Below are 16,604 nucleotides of genomic sequence, written 5' to 3' on the forward strand. Positions count from 1 at the left end.
GGCCTTACCAGTACTTATAAAACCAAGATATTTAAATGAGGTAAAATTACCACTTGAGGTTTGGCGAACATTTAAAATGATTTCTTTGAATGACAACAACCCTCCTTCTCTGCTAGACAGGCAGGGTTGAAGTGCGTGAAATCAGGAGTTAGGGTTAGGGTTAGGGTTCAGGAGTTGTTTCAATTAGAGGAATAGAATCATCCTGCCATAAGTCAAGTCTTTGTAATCATAAAAAATCGAACTTATTAAAAGTAATTAAGTTGTGGAAAATAAAGGATTTGTTTTAATAGCCCAAATTCAACAGATTATTGTGTAGGCACAGGGTGCATTACAGCATTCATGCAAATCCGTCCAAGAGGGGCCAAATGGTGTTTAGCCGGTCACAGTAATGTTGACGCAAAAATGGATGCACTCCTGACAGCCTTAAATCTTTAACATTCCCAAATAGGCTTGAACTCTGCAATCACAGTCTGGTTTTGCTCTGTTCCAAGGACAAGAGCCATGTGTGTTGTCTGCACTGCTGAGCAGGCGACTGGTAATCGGCTGCCTTGTATTTTTCTTTTTTTTAACTGGGAGAGCACAACTCATTCATTTTCCCTGCCTTGATTTTCTCAGCTGATGAAGGGATGTGAACCAGCAACACTCTGCACACAAGCCTCTCCCCAAAATGCATATGCTCTGAAACATTTCCACTAGGAGGTGCAACTGCTCCAATAACATCAACACCACCTACCTTGAGCCCAAAGTGTTGCTGCCAAAAGTGATATTTGCACAGTTTGGCACCACTCTCAGCGTCTGCAAAATCCCCCATATATTTATATTTATACAACTAATGACATATGTGGTGTGATGGTATGTAGTAGAACACGTACGGCTCATCCAGTGTATTTGTGGTAAATCGCACAGGATGAGGCCAAAACATCCTGTGCTTTATGTACGAGGATCAACAAACATAGAACAGATAAAGACCGTAATCCTGTTGCATCTCATTTCAAACAGACCGGTCGCAATATTACTGCCTTAAGATCCACTGAGATTGAGAGAATAGAGAAGCCACACAAGGGCAGGGATCTTGAATAAAAGCTTCTACAGAGTGGAACTTTTTGGATCTATTCTGCTGAAACTACTTTATGTCTCCCAAACCTTTCTTTAAATGGAGAATTTAATATGAAAACCTGTGTTGTGATTATTTTTGTCTCTCTGACTCCCCCTGGTGTCCAGACACAGAACCTACAGCGTTTATTCCTCTTTTTCACATCTTATTCATAGAGAGCATTCTGATATTGTATTTAACATTGTGGTAGTTGTAGTGTGTTGAAATGGCATCTGATTGACTGCAAGTTTGATTTCATTGATGACTTTTTCATATATGCCTCCCATCATGTGTGTGATTGCTTGATAATGATTTTGCTGGCCAAAATGTTACAATAAAGCAGTTGGAGCTTGAATCCAGAACAGTATATTTTTCCATTTGTGCTACAAGTCTACTTTCCTCCAGCACCAGGATGAATGTCTAGCCTACACTTCTGCTCTAACATGTTCTATTATTAGAAAACTTCTTCTTCTACTTCTTCTGCTCCAGCAGAACTGTTGAATGCCCAACAGTACAAGCAGCTCCCAGGTGTGTGTGTGTGTGTGTGTGAGATTTTGTTTATACTCTCCCCAACTGAAGCTGCAATTAATACTGTTATGGGTTCTCAACTTGCTTGGCTAAATACGGGTTAAAAAGCCAGTAGAAAGAAGGAAGTGAAACAGTAGGCATGCCAGGTGTGTGAAGGAGCACAGTAGTCCAGGTGAGTGACAGACAGGCTCCTCCCACTTGGAGTCCTGAAAAGCAGGTGCGCGACATGACAGGTATGATGCCGGTGACCTCTTCTGACGTAACAACAGCCTCAAGCACGAGTTCACAGTCGTGCCGGGACTCATTGTGTTGTGTTGCCATGGAAACACCTGTACAGTCACCGCTGTCATTCACAGCCTGAGGGCACACCCTTAGACGCACCTTAATGCCAGAGCTAATAACTCTCTACACCAAAACCATGGGGATAAGAGTGATGTATAGTCATTATTGAGGCTGTTACCAGATAAATACCCCTTTGGGCCTTTATCAGGGCTCTATCAGATCAGCTGCATAAATTAAAATAAATGGGCTCCAGCTAATTTTCTATTGAGGGACTGGAAAATGGTTGAGCAAGATCTGTGTGAAGTGAGTGAATGTACGAATGTGTTTGTCACTCAGGTCCACCTGCTCACTCAGGTCCACCTGCTGAGATTGAGGTTGGCGTTTCAGGGGCGTGCCACATGTGTCAGCTATTGATCCTGGGAAAGAGACTGTCAACTCTTACAACCTGCCACCACCAAAAGCCAGTTAATCTCTTTTAGTTTAGAGTTAAACATCTGCTACACACACTATACACTACTGGAGATCTACGATAACTCAGATTCCTTCAATCTATTTTTAATTCTGTTTGTTTTGGTGTGGCTCTGGTATTTAAATTCGGATTTTTGACTTGCCAAAGAGAAACTGATGCTGTGTGGAGATGAAGACAAAGTCATGAAAGCTTCAGGCACATGCTATAGGGGACCTCCATGTTTCCACACCTCCTATTTTGTCAGGTAATGTTTTGTGGCGCTAAATCTACTTTTCCTTACTGGGGAACACTGATTATAAGAGATCAAAGCTGTACTGAAATACAATAATGAATAACAAATCCAATTTGTTTCAAGTTTGTTTTGCCTATAGTGTAGTAGCATATCTTCATTAAGGTACAATAATTAAGTAATGCAATATGTATATGTATAGTGAGTGTTTATCTTAGGTAGATATATAGATACTGTATACCTATATCACTTATTGAAACCTACTTTTAAATTAGTTTTAGAAACCTATTTTTATAGACATGCTTTTATGTGATGTCTTTACCCTATTTTCTTTACCCTCATATTGTCTTGCTCTGTGTTCTTGTCTTTTATCTTTTGGTGCCTTGTTTTTATTACCTCCGCCAAGGAGGTTATGTTTTCGGTGCCGTTTGTTTGTTTGTTTGTCTGTTAGCAGAATTACGGAAAAACTGCTGGCCCGATTTTCATGAAACTTTGTGGAAGGGTGTAGCATGGGCCAAGGAAGAACCCATTAAATTTTGGAGCGGATCCGGATCCGACTCACGAACAAGCAATAATAGCACGAACCTTGGCGGAGGTCTGCGCTTTCCGAGTGCCCTTCTAGTTTTTTTTTTTTTTTTAAATCTTATTTTATGATAATGCTGTTTAATTTTACTTGAGAATTTTGCAAACTGCATTTTAAAAACGTGCTACACAAATGAAGTTAAAACAAAAATGAACTAGAAGGGCACTCGGAGAGCGCAGACCTCCGCCAAGGTTCGTGCTATTATTGCTTGTTCGTGAGTCGGATCCGGATCCGCTCCAAAATTTAATGGGTCCTTCCTTGGCCCATGCTACACCCTTCCACGAAGTTTCATGAAAATCGGGCCAGTAGTTTTTCCGTAATCCTGCAACAGCAACTGCAACAGACAAACAAACAGACAAACGGCACCGAAAACATAAGCTCCTTGGCGGAGGTAATAATAATGAAAATTAATAATTAACAATTATTTACAACAACAACAATAATAATAATTATGTTTTTTTTATTATTATTATATACACTAAGTATCCATTCATGCTGCAAACATCCCGTTCCACCTCGTCTCTAAGTTGCTCTATTGGGTTGTGATCTGGGAACTGCAGTAAACTCAAATCATGTTTCTGGAAACATGTTGAGATCCATTAGAAAAAGGGCAGACTGTGGCCATGAAGGGATGCACCTGGTCAGCAACAATGTTTAGGTACGCTGTGCTGTTCAACCGATGCTCCACTGGTACTGAGGGACTTAAGAAAAGAACAGATTCCCTACACCATTACAAACCACTAGGCCAACCAGGAAGGCGGGATCCATGGATTCATGCTGTTTATGACAAATTCTGTCTCTGTCACAGCATGTTGCAACAGAAACTGGAATTTGTCGGACCAGGCAACATTTTTCCACTCTTCAATCATCAATCAATTTTGATGTAGGCCTACATGTATCATCTTCTTGTTCTTAGTTGACAGGGTCTTCTGCTGCTGGAGCCCATCTGCTTCAGTGTTGCATAAGCTGTGTGTTCTTCTACACACCACTGTTGTACTGAGCTCTTATTTGCACACTTGTGGCCCGCTTGTTACCTTGAATTAGTCTTGCGGTTCTCCACTGACCTCTCTCAACAATGAGGTGTTTTTACTGCCACTGACCGGATGTTTTTTGTTTAACGCACCATTCTCAGGAAACTGTAGCGTGAGAAAATCAAAACAGTGCCGCCGTTTCTGTGATGCTGGAACCGGTGTGTCTGGCTCCAACAATCATACCATGTTTAAAGTCACTCAAACCATGTGTCTTGGCTGTCTAGTCCAGCAGTAATAGAACCTCTCAATACTTTATTTATACGTGATTCATTGTGTGGAGGAGCGAGCTGTTTGCTTAAACCTATTTTTTACAGTCTATGGTTAAAACAGGGAGATGTAACCAATAAAGCGTATTAGAGTGTATACTGTATATGCACATTGGTGTACAGAGCACTGCAGGAAAATAATCATGAAGTAAAAAATATTGTCTTCGGCAACCACAATATTCTTTCATTCACAGCATGATAATATCACAGCTTCATGACAAAGGTAAACCATTCAGAAAAGCCCGGCCCGAGCAAACATTTGCCCTTTATCCGTGCATACCAATGTGTGTGTTTTTGTACTATATTTCTATTTGCAGTTTCCCAAAGCTGTGATAAAGGTAATTAGATTGTTCCAATGTATTGAGGCATGATTTTACTGAAAGGTGTGTCTGAACAGGAATGCACTAAAATGTTTGCTTTAGGATTATTTATCTCTTAAAAGGGATTACGTGATATACTTAGTTGATTAATTGAACAGAAACACAGATATAACCACAAAGCTATCAAAGAATTGCAAAGAGGGCCTTCAGTGTGTATCCTGAGTTTCCCCGGATTAGATGTTAAGTGCCGTACGTGTTTTGTCATGTCTGGGAATTTTCAGTGCGACTCGCTCCTTGACACTTTTCTCCAAATGTCTTTTGTTGAACAAAAGCTCAACAAAAGTGCTGAATGTCTCATTCAATATAATTAAGCCTAGGCCTGATGATAAACATGAAATCATAAAAAGTGATCAAATGATTCTGTTTGTTATGTTACAGAGTGAAGAACAGCAAGCCAGGCACACATGTCAGATGTCCATGTTGGTTCCAGATAGCTCTTCTAGTCTTTCTGCTCACAGGTAAGCTTTGACGTGAGGAATGGCAAAGTATTTGAGAAGCTTTTGAGGGTAAAAGATGACAAAGGTTGTATGCAGACATCGGACAGGAGGCTCATTAGTCTGTCAGCTGTTGGAGTTATCTAGACCGACATCTCTGAACGTCTATTCAAACCTTACAGTGTCTGAAATGCCAGTCATTCAGTGTCAGTCATGTAATCAACACAAAGACGCATCCACACACACACACGTGAACACGTAGAATGACTCCCAAATATAGATAACCTGCTTGTCTGGTCTGAGTAGCGACTGTTTCCAAAAAACACAACAGTTGACAAAGCTGTAGCCTCCATGCAGAGGAGGTGGAAAATATGAGTAACATGAAAACAAAGAGGAAGAAATGTAAGCTGGAACATTAGGCAAGTAGACTGTGATAAGTCAACACATAACTCCATTAGAGCGCTACCTTAACACTACATATATACTAAGACCGACTGATATCACTACTCACTACAATTTTTAATCTGTGTATCAATTTCAGGACAAAAGTGTCTATAATAATATTGCTATGGGTCACAAAATAACCATGAAGTCTTTGTTCTTCATTTGATATTTCTCCTTTTTTCATTTAGTCATCAATGACCAAAGGAGAAATATCAAATTAGTTAGTTCTGTACAGACGGAGGATAATCTTTCTGTTTCCCCCATCAGGTCATGTTTCATGCAATCACACTTCCTCAACTACTTCCCTAACTCCCCTTACTCCAACATCAACAACCACCCCTGGGACCACAAGATCCACAGCAACTTCTCCTGCCGTAACACCCGTCCTGTCACACACTAACACAACAAATGCGCCTCAAACAGGTAAACTGGCAAAAACGAACAAAATCATTCCAATCACAGAGATATCAGTGCAAACACCAGCAATGACAGAGGCCATATCTCATTCAGCAGCACTCACTCTAAACAAAGAATTCCCACGCCATCCCTCACAACCTCTGACAAAGCATAATAACTAGTGTCTCTGTCCTTCACAATTGTCTTTCTATGTGTTCCCACATTGCTGCCGTTGACCACACCCGTTGTGGCCAACAGTGTCTCATAACTCTGCAGTATTTCAAATGTGGTTGAAAATGTGGTTCATTGTTCATAATTCCCCTTTTAACATTCAAATTATTAATTTAATGTCAATACCCTCTGTCTTCCATTCTAGTGACCACAACAAAAACATTCAGTGGAGCTCCGCAAACAACAGTCATTCATAACATCACAAAAGGTATGAAATAAATAGTCTCACTATAGGTAAATGGGTGCAGCATAATAGACGAAGACTAATGACAGGACGTACAGGACATATAACAGAATACGCCCCATGATATAGTTGAATTGTTGGCATACTGTACAATACAGGAGACGTATGTTACACTGAGCAACAACAGTTTCTCTATAGAGAAGTACAGTAATTCTCACCAGACTATTGTTTATCTCTTCCTCACCTTTGTCTCTTGCTGTGGATTCAGAGCCACCAGTACAGGTGCAGTGCAACTCCTCACAATCCTGTACTAATCAATGTAAGTAAAAGTCACAGGTTGAAATATATATACATTTAGCAGCTTAATTTGTTTTGTTTGATTTTTTTTACTTCAAGTATGTCCCATGTTTTTTTCCTTACAGCAGTGTACTACTGGCTGGAAGTCACTGTGTATGTGACAGGAGAGGAGAAGAATGAATCAGACATTAGTACCTGGGTATGTAGGCTGGGATGTGGGCAAACTGGCTATAGACTACAGCAGACTACAGTCTCTCATCCATATTCTGGATGTCTGCTTCTTAGTCCTATGATAAATATAATGAGAATGCTGTTCCTTTTTCAGCTCCATCATCTGTTTCAAAACCACTTGGAGAGGTGCAGGTCCCCAAACCATACAGAACCAAACACCACCAGCTCAGATGATGACTTTCTGCAAACCACATCTGTCAGCCCCTCATACGAGCCGACATACAACATGACGACGTCGTTACTCAGCTACAACACAACTACAACAACACCTTACAATGTTACCACGGCAACGCTAACGCAGAACTACAGCCTGACAGCCTCATCAACCAACTTCAGCATGATGACGACGCTTTACAGCGGCACGACGACGATCAGTCCTTCGACAAATGTCACGTCTTCATACAATCACAGCACACCTCTTGATGCTAACTACAGTATGACGACAAGCAGCTGGCCGCACAACACAACTGGGTATCACTGCTATGATTTCTTATGTATTAAATGAATGAATGAATGAATGACTGTGAACTCAGGATGCCCAGGATGCTCAGGATGCTCATAGATTTTTTTACTTTTTGAATACACCCATCTGCTGATTTTACAGTACAAAAATGCATCTCTGTCTACACTGTAGGTAAGGAGAGAGTGAAGCCTATGAACAGCATTTTATCTTATCATTCTTAAGCCATGGTAATGAACTCATGACTGAAATTACACCTCTATTTGTCTAATTTGACCCCTTTAAGGACCTTGAGGGTCCCCAAATCACATCTGGGGACAACTGACTTTTAATTCATTAATTTTGTCACAATTTCTTTTTCAGTGAGATGGGTGATGGTGGAATGACTGGTATCAACCTATTTCAAGTAAGCAATATCTTAATGTGTTCATGTGGGTTACCAGTGAAGAGAAGGATTGTGTTAATCAGGATAGATCCATCTGTTTTAACAGGGAATTGAAGTTTCATGCTCCACGAAAACTGCGATAAGGTCAGTAAAATATTTAACTGTTTTCAAATGACTGTCCAGTATCCGTTACCTCCTAATCGTTAACACTGCCGCTCAACTCCAGGAAGACTAACTGCACTGTACTGCTGAAGCTGAAGCAGCCCACATGTCCATGTTGTATCCTGCGTTCTCTGTGTCGGGGCGGGAAAACCTCCACGCACATCCATGTGGTGGGAAAAAGAGCAGAAAGAGTGGGTGAGTATGTTGCATATTCTGAAATACATAATAACTTACATATTGAGCTTCCTAGGGATGAGTTCCCATTATACAAGCAAGGGTCTTTGTCATTGTGCAGGGAGGCTGCCTCAAAGAAATGGCCACATGGAGTACAATAGCTTCACCCAAGAGCCAAACATATGCTTTTATACCGGTGCTGTGAACGGATCATGGTAAGCTGCTCTGTATTATTGATCTCTCTTGTTTTTTTTGTTTTTTTTACCTCACACTTCTCCATTATATTGTCATTCTAGACACAGGAATATTTATTTCCTCTATTGACAGGGCACCATAGCTCTGACACTTGCACTCATTACAAATCTAGAAAATGTAACGTATTCTAAAGTTGCATTATTGTAAATTGCTCTGGTGTCAGCTAAATTCCTAAGCGGAATGTAAAGGCAAATGTATATGACAATGTAATGTTGTGCCATAAATTTTGTAACATTGTATCTTTTATTGTATGTGGTTATCTTACAACAGTGAAGAGTCGGGGACTGTATATGTGGCACCTGAAAAGAACTCAACTCATTGTGGCATACCAACAGGTGAGATAATAGCATTTTGCCTAAACATCTATAACTGCAGTATACAAGTTTTTCTGGTGTGCGCGGGATCATCCAAGTTTTGTATCTGTAACTACAGTGCCTTCAGCAAGTATTCAACCCCCTTGACTTTTTCCACATGGTGTTGTGTGTTGTGTTGCCTGAATGTGTCAGGCACATGTCAGCAGCCTGGAGTTTGCAAAAAGGCACATGAGCGACTCTGAGAGCAGGAGGCCAAAGAGTCTGTGGTCTGATGAAACAACAGTTGAACTCTTCAGCCGTAATGCAGAGCACTCCGTCTGGCAGAAAGTACGGTGACGACAGCAGCATCATGCTGTGGCAGGGACTGAGAGACTTGTCAGGAGAGAGGGAACAATTAATGGAGCCAAACACAGGCGGACTCTTGAGGAGGACCCGCTTCAGCATGCCCAAGATCCTATATGTTCCAGCAGGAGAATGACCCTAAGCATACAGCCACAATTTATATGGCTTCAGAATAACAATGTGAAAGTCCTTGAGCGGCCCAGTCAAGCCCAGACTTGAATCCCATAGATAATCTATGGAAAGAATTGAAGATAGCTGTTCACAGACGCTCCGATTCCAACTTGACAGAGTTGGAGCAAATCAGCAAGGAAGAATGGGAGAAAATCTCCAAATCCAGATGAGCCAAACTGATACAAACATATCCAAAACACCAGAGTCCATTTTGAATGCAACACCACAAAATGCAAAAAAGTCAAGGGGGTTGAATACTTTCTTAAGATTTTATAATGACAATGCAAATTTTATGCACAGCCATAAAATAAAAGTTATTTTTTGAATATTTTTTGTTTTGCTGCTGTTCTGTACATATTGATGTTTGAACAGTAATCCAGACATAATATGACTGTGTTTCAGTTAAGAAGAAAGCCTCCTGCAACTGCTCTGCATACTGCAATGGAACTGGTTAGTGCATTATCAATTAACAAGACCAAATTATTATCTCAATAGATATCTGAAATCATATCTTTTGCAACATCACATAACTTTTGTTATTTAAAGTTGTTAATTTTGTTTCTGTGTTTTTAGCTGCATACTATTATTTGCAAATTTCAATACAAGACCGCACAATGAACTTTTCATACGTCTCCTCTCTGGTGAGTTCCTCTGTGTGTGTGTTTGTGTGTTTTAAGTATTTGTGCTTAATGATTTAACTATCCTTGGCATCAGTTGATGCCTAGTAGCATGTACCAATAACCTCTCAATTCTCTACAGATTTCTCGGCTAAAAACCCCGCCACCCTGCTCCACAGAGACAAAGTATGTTATTCAATTACTCAAGCATATTCCATTATAATCCATTTGTACTGGGTAAATATATTATGATGAAGAACTGACAATCCTGGTAATGTTCCTTTACAGCAGTTCATGTCCATTGTCCATCATTGCATCTGAATATGAGGTAAAGAGCCTCCAAAGCACGTTCATATTGCTTAAGCCAAAAAAAAATACATGGCAAATAGATAAATGGTAATAACTGTGTAGAATATTGTGACATTCAGGTTATTTCCACTAGCCTACAGCCTGCTCTGACTCTGCGATTTAAATTGTTTAAACATAGAGAAATCTCTGATTCATGCTCATGGTTGTACATTCATACACTAACTCACAATTCACAATTACAAGTTATATTAAGAAGAATGAAGCATTGTAAGTTCAAACACCAAAACATGCCTGAATGTATTAAGTTAACATCGTCACATGACCTAGTTTGACTAAAATATAAATGGTTTTCATACTGTGTGTCTCATTTTCACACAGGATTCCTATGTGAACTGTGGGGGCGGAACCACAAAGTGAGTCTTGTCATATTGTTATATTACCTTTGGGGGAACTTGCCATGCACTGATACTGAACTAACTTGTTTTATTTCTAGTCTCCACAGCTGCAATGTGATTGTAAGCTTTGCCCACGAGGTCCCTGTGTGCGCTGTCTCCACGGCCTTACTGACCGTGCTCCAGTCCGAGGAACACATCTACTACGATGGAATAGTGACTCGAGCAGGTGCGTGCATTAGCCACAGCAGGGAAACAGCTCCATGCACGTGTTCAATATCAGTTCATACAGTCAAACAAAATAACTGCAGGTGTGTCCTGTAAGACTTCTCATTTGTGTTTGATCTTCTGTGTCACATAGCAATTTGTGAGGATTCAGAAGTCAGCGGAAATCCACTGAAATCGAACTTCACACAGGTTTTCTCAGACTTAACGCCCTCTGAGTTTTGTTTGGCGGAGGAGTATGTGGCTGACATCCTCAGCTGGTCTGTATAATCTCCTTACATTCATATCTTCTACACTAACTTAACTAAATCTTAAAAAGTCAGTGGACATGATAGTAATTTATTTCAGGGCTGTTTGTACTGTTATTGCACAGAATGTGCAACTTTATGTCAGATTTCTAAATGTATATTCACTTAAGATCTTATTTGTCCCCTTCTCTTTCTAGTCAAAAAGGACAAAATGTGTGTGTCCTCCTGAAACAACAGTGTGATCAGAGCATCATACCACTGTTTACTACAGCCAGCCCAAATGCAACAACCTCTACTCTGATTCCAACCTCTGTACAGCAAAACACCACCTCCCCCTCTGTAAATGTAACTTCATCCCCACTGAATACAACAGCTGCAGCCCCCAATACTACTACTGCCGCTAATGTCACAGTCACAGTGACAGCAGCACCCAACACAACTACAGCCACTGGAAATGCAACGATTTCTATGAACACAACGACTTCTATGAACACCATGACTTCTATGAACACCACGACTTCTATGAACACCACAACTTCTATGAGCCCAACGATTTCTTTGAGCCCAACAATTTCTACAAACACAACGATTTCTATGAACACAACGACTTCTTTGAGCCCAACAATTTCTACGAACACAACGATTTCTATGAACACAACGTTTCCTACGGGCACAACGGTTTCTACGGGCCCAACAGTAGTCCCTGCAACCAACATAACAGGTTTGTTATCATCTCAGCTGTGTGTAGGACTGTGTTGCAACATCCATGGCGCTAAACTTTAGTCTGAAGTATTTTAACCACACTCAGAGGAATTGTAACTGCAAGACAGTAATTGTAACTGAACTCAGAAAAAGTGTAACTGAAAGAGAGTAACTGTAATTGTATTCAAAAGTGGTGTAACTGAAAGAAAATTATGATTCACAAGTGTACATCTTAAGTCACATATGTGTTTTTGGTGTTGACATAAGCATGGAACTTGCACACACACCATTACAATCTGATTGGTCGGCTCTGTAGCCTATGGCCATGTACATAATCAAAAACGGTGCCACCTCAACTGACAGTGAATTGTAACTGTGCTGTGGGAATCTTAAGTGTGGGGAGATGTGGGGAGATGGGCAAATCTTGGTGTGTTTGCACAGTTTCAGGGCAGATTTTAATTTCTTTTCTCCAGTTGCTGTGGAACTCACAGTCAAGTTGACATAACGATTACAATTTGCAATGGTGTGTACAATTTCCATGCTTATGTCAACACCTTAAACACATATGTGGCTTAAGATTGTGAATCGTTTTCTTTCAGTTACAATACTTTTGATTCAGTTACAATACAGGTTTAGCTCCATAAACATCGAAATCTGACAACAGCATGAGCCAGGAATTCACTTTGGATTCCTGCACTTTCACATATCATAAGCTACTGTACAGCAGTTCAACGAATGGTTTTTCCCTCAGAACCGCTGACTACAGCAGGAAGCACAGAAGGACAAGCCAACGCATTGCTTGAGCTGACTAGGAACGTGTCCAACCTGAACTCCAGCCAGGTGGATCAGCTCGTGTCTCAGCTGGAGGCTCTTTTGGCAGGTCCGACCGTCAGCCTGGCACTGGGAAACACCTCCATCCACATTGTCAGCAACCTGCTGGATGCTTCTCCTGACACAGTGGCCGACTCCTCCAACAGGTGAGCTCTGCTGAAGGAAATGATTTGTTTGCATTTTGCCAGAATTACAAATTGTCTCTATTAATTTGACATTCAAATACATTTTCTCCTGTACTGTGCAAAGTAAAGAGTGTGGATGGAATGACCGAAAAGCCTTTAATGAAGATTGGCAATATTATTAAAAACCCTCCAATTTGTTGTATCAGGATCATAGGGATTGTTGATACAGTGGGGTTGAAGCTGGAGATTGAAGGAGAAGCTGAGACCATCCTGTCCCAGGGTCTGGCTCTGTCTGTGAAAACAACCGATGGCAGTAATTTTGAGGAAACGTCGTTTTCCATCTCAGACCCCAATAATGTACAGGTATGACACAAATATTCCAGTTTATTACACCTGTAATAAGTATATTATGAGTAAATTAAATCAAGCGGACAATATTGAAAACATCAGTACTGCCAGATTCAAAAGTGCTGTGAAATGCTGGTTATTTTGCAGTAAGGCCCTATATAGCCCTATATACAAGCTTTAGAAATTTTAGACAATTGAAATAGTGAATAAAATTAGGTTTCAGGTTAAGACATACTACCTGCACTTACAACTGCATTTTCAAAATGTTCTACATAACTTCCATTGAAAAAAGTTATTCTAACATAAACTGTCCACAACGCTGTCCAGATATTTTGAGCAAATGTTGGGAAATCATCTCCCATATCTTAAAAAAGGCCTATTTTATCATGAGCCTCGCATCAAACCCACTTCCTTTCATCACAGCGACATCCCCCTGGATACAACATAGTATTTTGTACCGGTAAAATCCTGTGAGGGATTCACCTCAGTTGCCCCAAGCAAAGATGTAAGAAACCTTTACCTTCATCAAGCTAGGATAATGAAATCCGTTTAAGTAGCCTGCTTGTAAACTTTGTCCCTGTCCCATGTGTGTTGTGCTGCAGGTCCGCGGAGATCCCAGGACCAGGAGGAGTGTGAGAACAAAGTCCTCCATCCCTCAAGGCTCCATCAGGTTGCCCCCTTCTCTCACACAGGACCTCACCACCCAGGAGCAGCAGCAGGCCTCCAGAGTCCAGTTCAACTTCTACCAGAAGAGCACAGTGTTCCAGGTCAATACATACTATATATTTGCATTTGTAGCTAAGGCAAAGCAGGACCACATCCCATCATTATCAGTTGGATTTTTATTACACCTGTAACAATGTTTCTCTTCTGTTTTTTTTTTGTTTTTTTTTATCATTTTACCACTGTTTCTATCCTTTTGCTTCTGTTTTATCACTAAATTAAATTAAACTGACTAAAAGTATTTAAACTGTTTTGAAGGAAACTAATGAGATTTGAAATTAAGTGATGAAGCACTGAAACATTTATGTATTTACAAATTTAACACTTGTGTTGTTTCCCAATGGCGATGCAGGACAGATCCTTGGGAGAGCGCAGGCTTATCAGTGGGGTCCTGGGGGCGAGTGTGGCCAACCTGTCAATTACAGGACTGGAGGAGGACATTGTAATTCACCTGAGGAACACAGAGCCCATTCCAGTGAGTCAATTTCATAAAACTTTCATAAAACTGCATCTAACTGTATGCTATGTTCCAAAGTTCTTTGAGCGTTTTATCCCACTCAAATAAACTAAACAAGAAACAACACAATAAACAAAAGGCACCTCTAGGGTTGATATCTAATTCTGTCAAAAATGGAGAAAAAAAGAAATAGAAAACCAAAAGCACAAGAGCATTTTTTACACAAAGCAACAACTGGAATTAAAATGCAGACAAGCATCTGAACTATGAGGACACATCAGTCAGTTCCACAGGCTGGGACTGGCCAGGATGCGTACTGTGAGTGACCTCTAGTCACCAACACATCTCTCACATTCCACCATTCAGCAAGATGGCCCCTGCGGGGAGCAATAAACGCAATAAGACACCCTAACCCTAACCCCAACATGGAAAGATAAGGTTCAGTGTTGTGTCACTCACAACAGAGAAGAAAAAAAAAAAAAAAACACAACACAAGGTAGTGATAATAAACTGATACACTCTGTTTTGCATTCTCCAAAATCACAGGCTAATTTTGTGGCTTCGTGTGTTTTCTGGGACTTTACGCGGAATGGTAAGTTTTCTACTGCCGTCTATCGGAATGAAATGAAGATAAATGAACTCTGATGAAAGTATGATTGATCTCCTCTACTGTATTTTCTACCTCTAGATGGATCAGGCGGTTGGAACCCAAACGGCTGCTTTGTCCGAAACAGCACGGACAACGAGACAATTTGTGGCTGCAACCATCTAACCAGTTTTGCTATTCTGCTGGTAAGATGGTTACTTTCCTTTCCTTTCCTTTCCTTTCCTTTCTTTTGTTTTCGTGATACTCTATTGATCCATCCCCAAAGGAGAAATCCATCCTTTCGCTTGCCCCACACCATTCAGTGTCTTGCTCAAGGACACTTCAGCAGGGCAGATATTTACTGATAATTGTTTGGTTTTTCTTCTTACAGGACCTCTCTAGACAGCCTATAACCAGTCGCCTCCAGGCCACCATCCTTACTTACATCACATATATTGGCTGTGGAATCTCCGCCATCTTCCTAGCCGTCACCCTCCTCACCTACTTGGCCTTCGGGTGAGTCAGAGAGCCACAAGATACACCCAATCAAGACCAAACATTATAGACACACTGTGAATGACCTGATGATTGGGAGGAGTCCATTGAGAAGTTCTCTTAACCATTTGAACACTTGCAGGAAGCTGCGTAAGGACATCCCGTCTAAAATCCTCATCCAGCTGTGCCTGGCTCTGCTGCTGCTGAACCTGGTCTTCCTGGTGGACGCATGGCTGGCTCTCTACCCGGAGGCCGTGGGCCTCTGCATCTCCACCGCCTGGTTCCTCCACTACTTCCTGCTGGCCTCCTTCACCTGGATGGGGCTCGAGGCCATCCACATGTACCTGGCCCTCGTCAAGGTCTTCAACAGCTACGTGTCGCGCTACATGCTCAAGTTCTCGCTGGTCGGCTGGGGCATCCCACTCCTGGTGGTCATTATCGTTATTGCGGTTGACAAAGACAACTACGGCCTTGTCACCTATGGGAAATTCACTGACGGCTCTACTGAGGACTTGTGAGTCTTTTTGTGAGATCTGTAAGATGCTATATTTGCAGTAACATGTACATTATTCTTTAGAAAAATAGGAATTAAAAAATATATCACCAAGATACATGATGTACGGAAGAGTATTAGGGCCATTGTAGGTGATTTTTTTTTTTTATTCTGAGAAAAAAACAAAGAAATTTGCAAGAAAAAAATATTTTTCACTTCCTGACTTTAATCTCAGAATTTCTGAGTTTTTTCTCAAAATATTACCACCCTTCCCCTGGCTGCGGTAAAAAAAATTCACCTACAATGGCCCTAATATTCCGTAATGATGAAACTCTCTTAAAATACTAAAGCTTTGATTCTCTCCCACAGTTGCTGGTTGAAAAATGACATTGCCTTCTATGTAGCAGTGGTGGTGTATTTCTGTGTCATTTTCCTGTTCAACCTCATCATGTTCATTGTGGTGATGGTGCAGCTGTGTCGGATCAAGAGGCAGAACCCCCACAACGTGCAGCACCGCAGCACGCTGCAGGACATGCGCAGTGTGGCGGGGATAACCATCCTCCTGGGCCTCACCTGGGGCTTCGCCTTCTTTGCGTGGGGGCCCGTTAACCTGGCCTTCATGTACCTCTTTGCCATCTTTAACTCCTTGCAAGGTGAGCTGATGACTCATCTAGCTACTGACTTGACAGGAGTCCAACACAAACATGGGAAC

General features: G+C 41.1%; 1 protein-coding gene across 1 annotated transcript; it reads left to right on the forward strand.

Annotated features, from left to right (window-relative positions):
* Positions 1-2,434: 2,434 nt before the first annotated feature.
* Positions 2,435-16,545, forward strand: LOC144538335 (uncharacterized; the record flags this gene model as incomplete). Its single annotated transcript, XM_078282393.1, has 29 exons — positions 2,435-2,616; positions 5,240-5,319; positions 6,007-6,162; positions 6,512-6,574; positions 6,819-6,869; positions 6,973-7,046; positions 7,173-7,549; positions 7,902-7,944; positions 8,030-8,067; positions 8,150-8,280; positions 8,381-8,474; positions 8,785-8,849; positions 9,744-9,791; positions 9,915-9,982; positions 10,101-10,144; positions 10,247-10,286; positions 10,646-10,680; positions 10,761-10,888; positions 11,021-11,144; positions 11,330-11,853; positions 12,586-12,811; positions 12,997-13,153; positions 13,741-13,905; positions 14,214-14,336; positions 14,865-14,910; positions 15,007-15,110; positions 15,296-15,420; positions 15,542-15,913; positions 16,262-16,545. Coding segments are annotated over exons 1-29 (3,874 nt in total), but the record flags the coding sequence as incomplete, so codon positions are not given.
* Positions 16,546-16,604: the final 59 nt, after the last annotated feature.

This window comes from Centroberyx gerrardi, unplaced genomic scaffold (assembly GCF_048128805.1).
Source record: "Centroberyx gerrardi isolate f3 unplaced genomic scaffold, fCenGer3.hap1.cur.20231027 Scaffold_119, whole genome shotgun sequence".
Taxonomy (NCBI): domain Eukaryota; kingdom Metazoa; phylum Chordata; class Actinopteri; order Beryciformes; family Berycidae; genus Centroberyx; species Centroberyx gerrardi.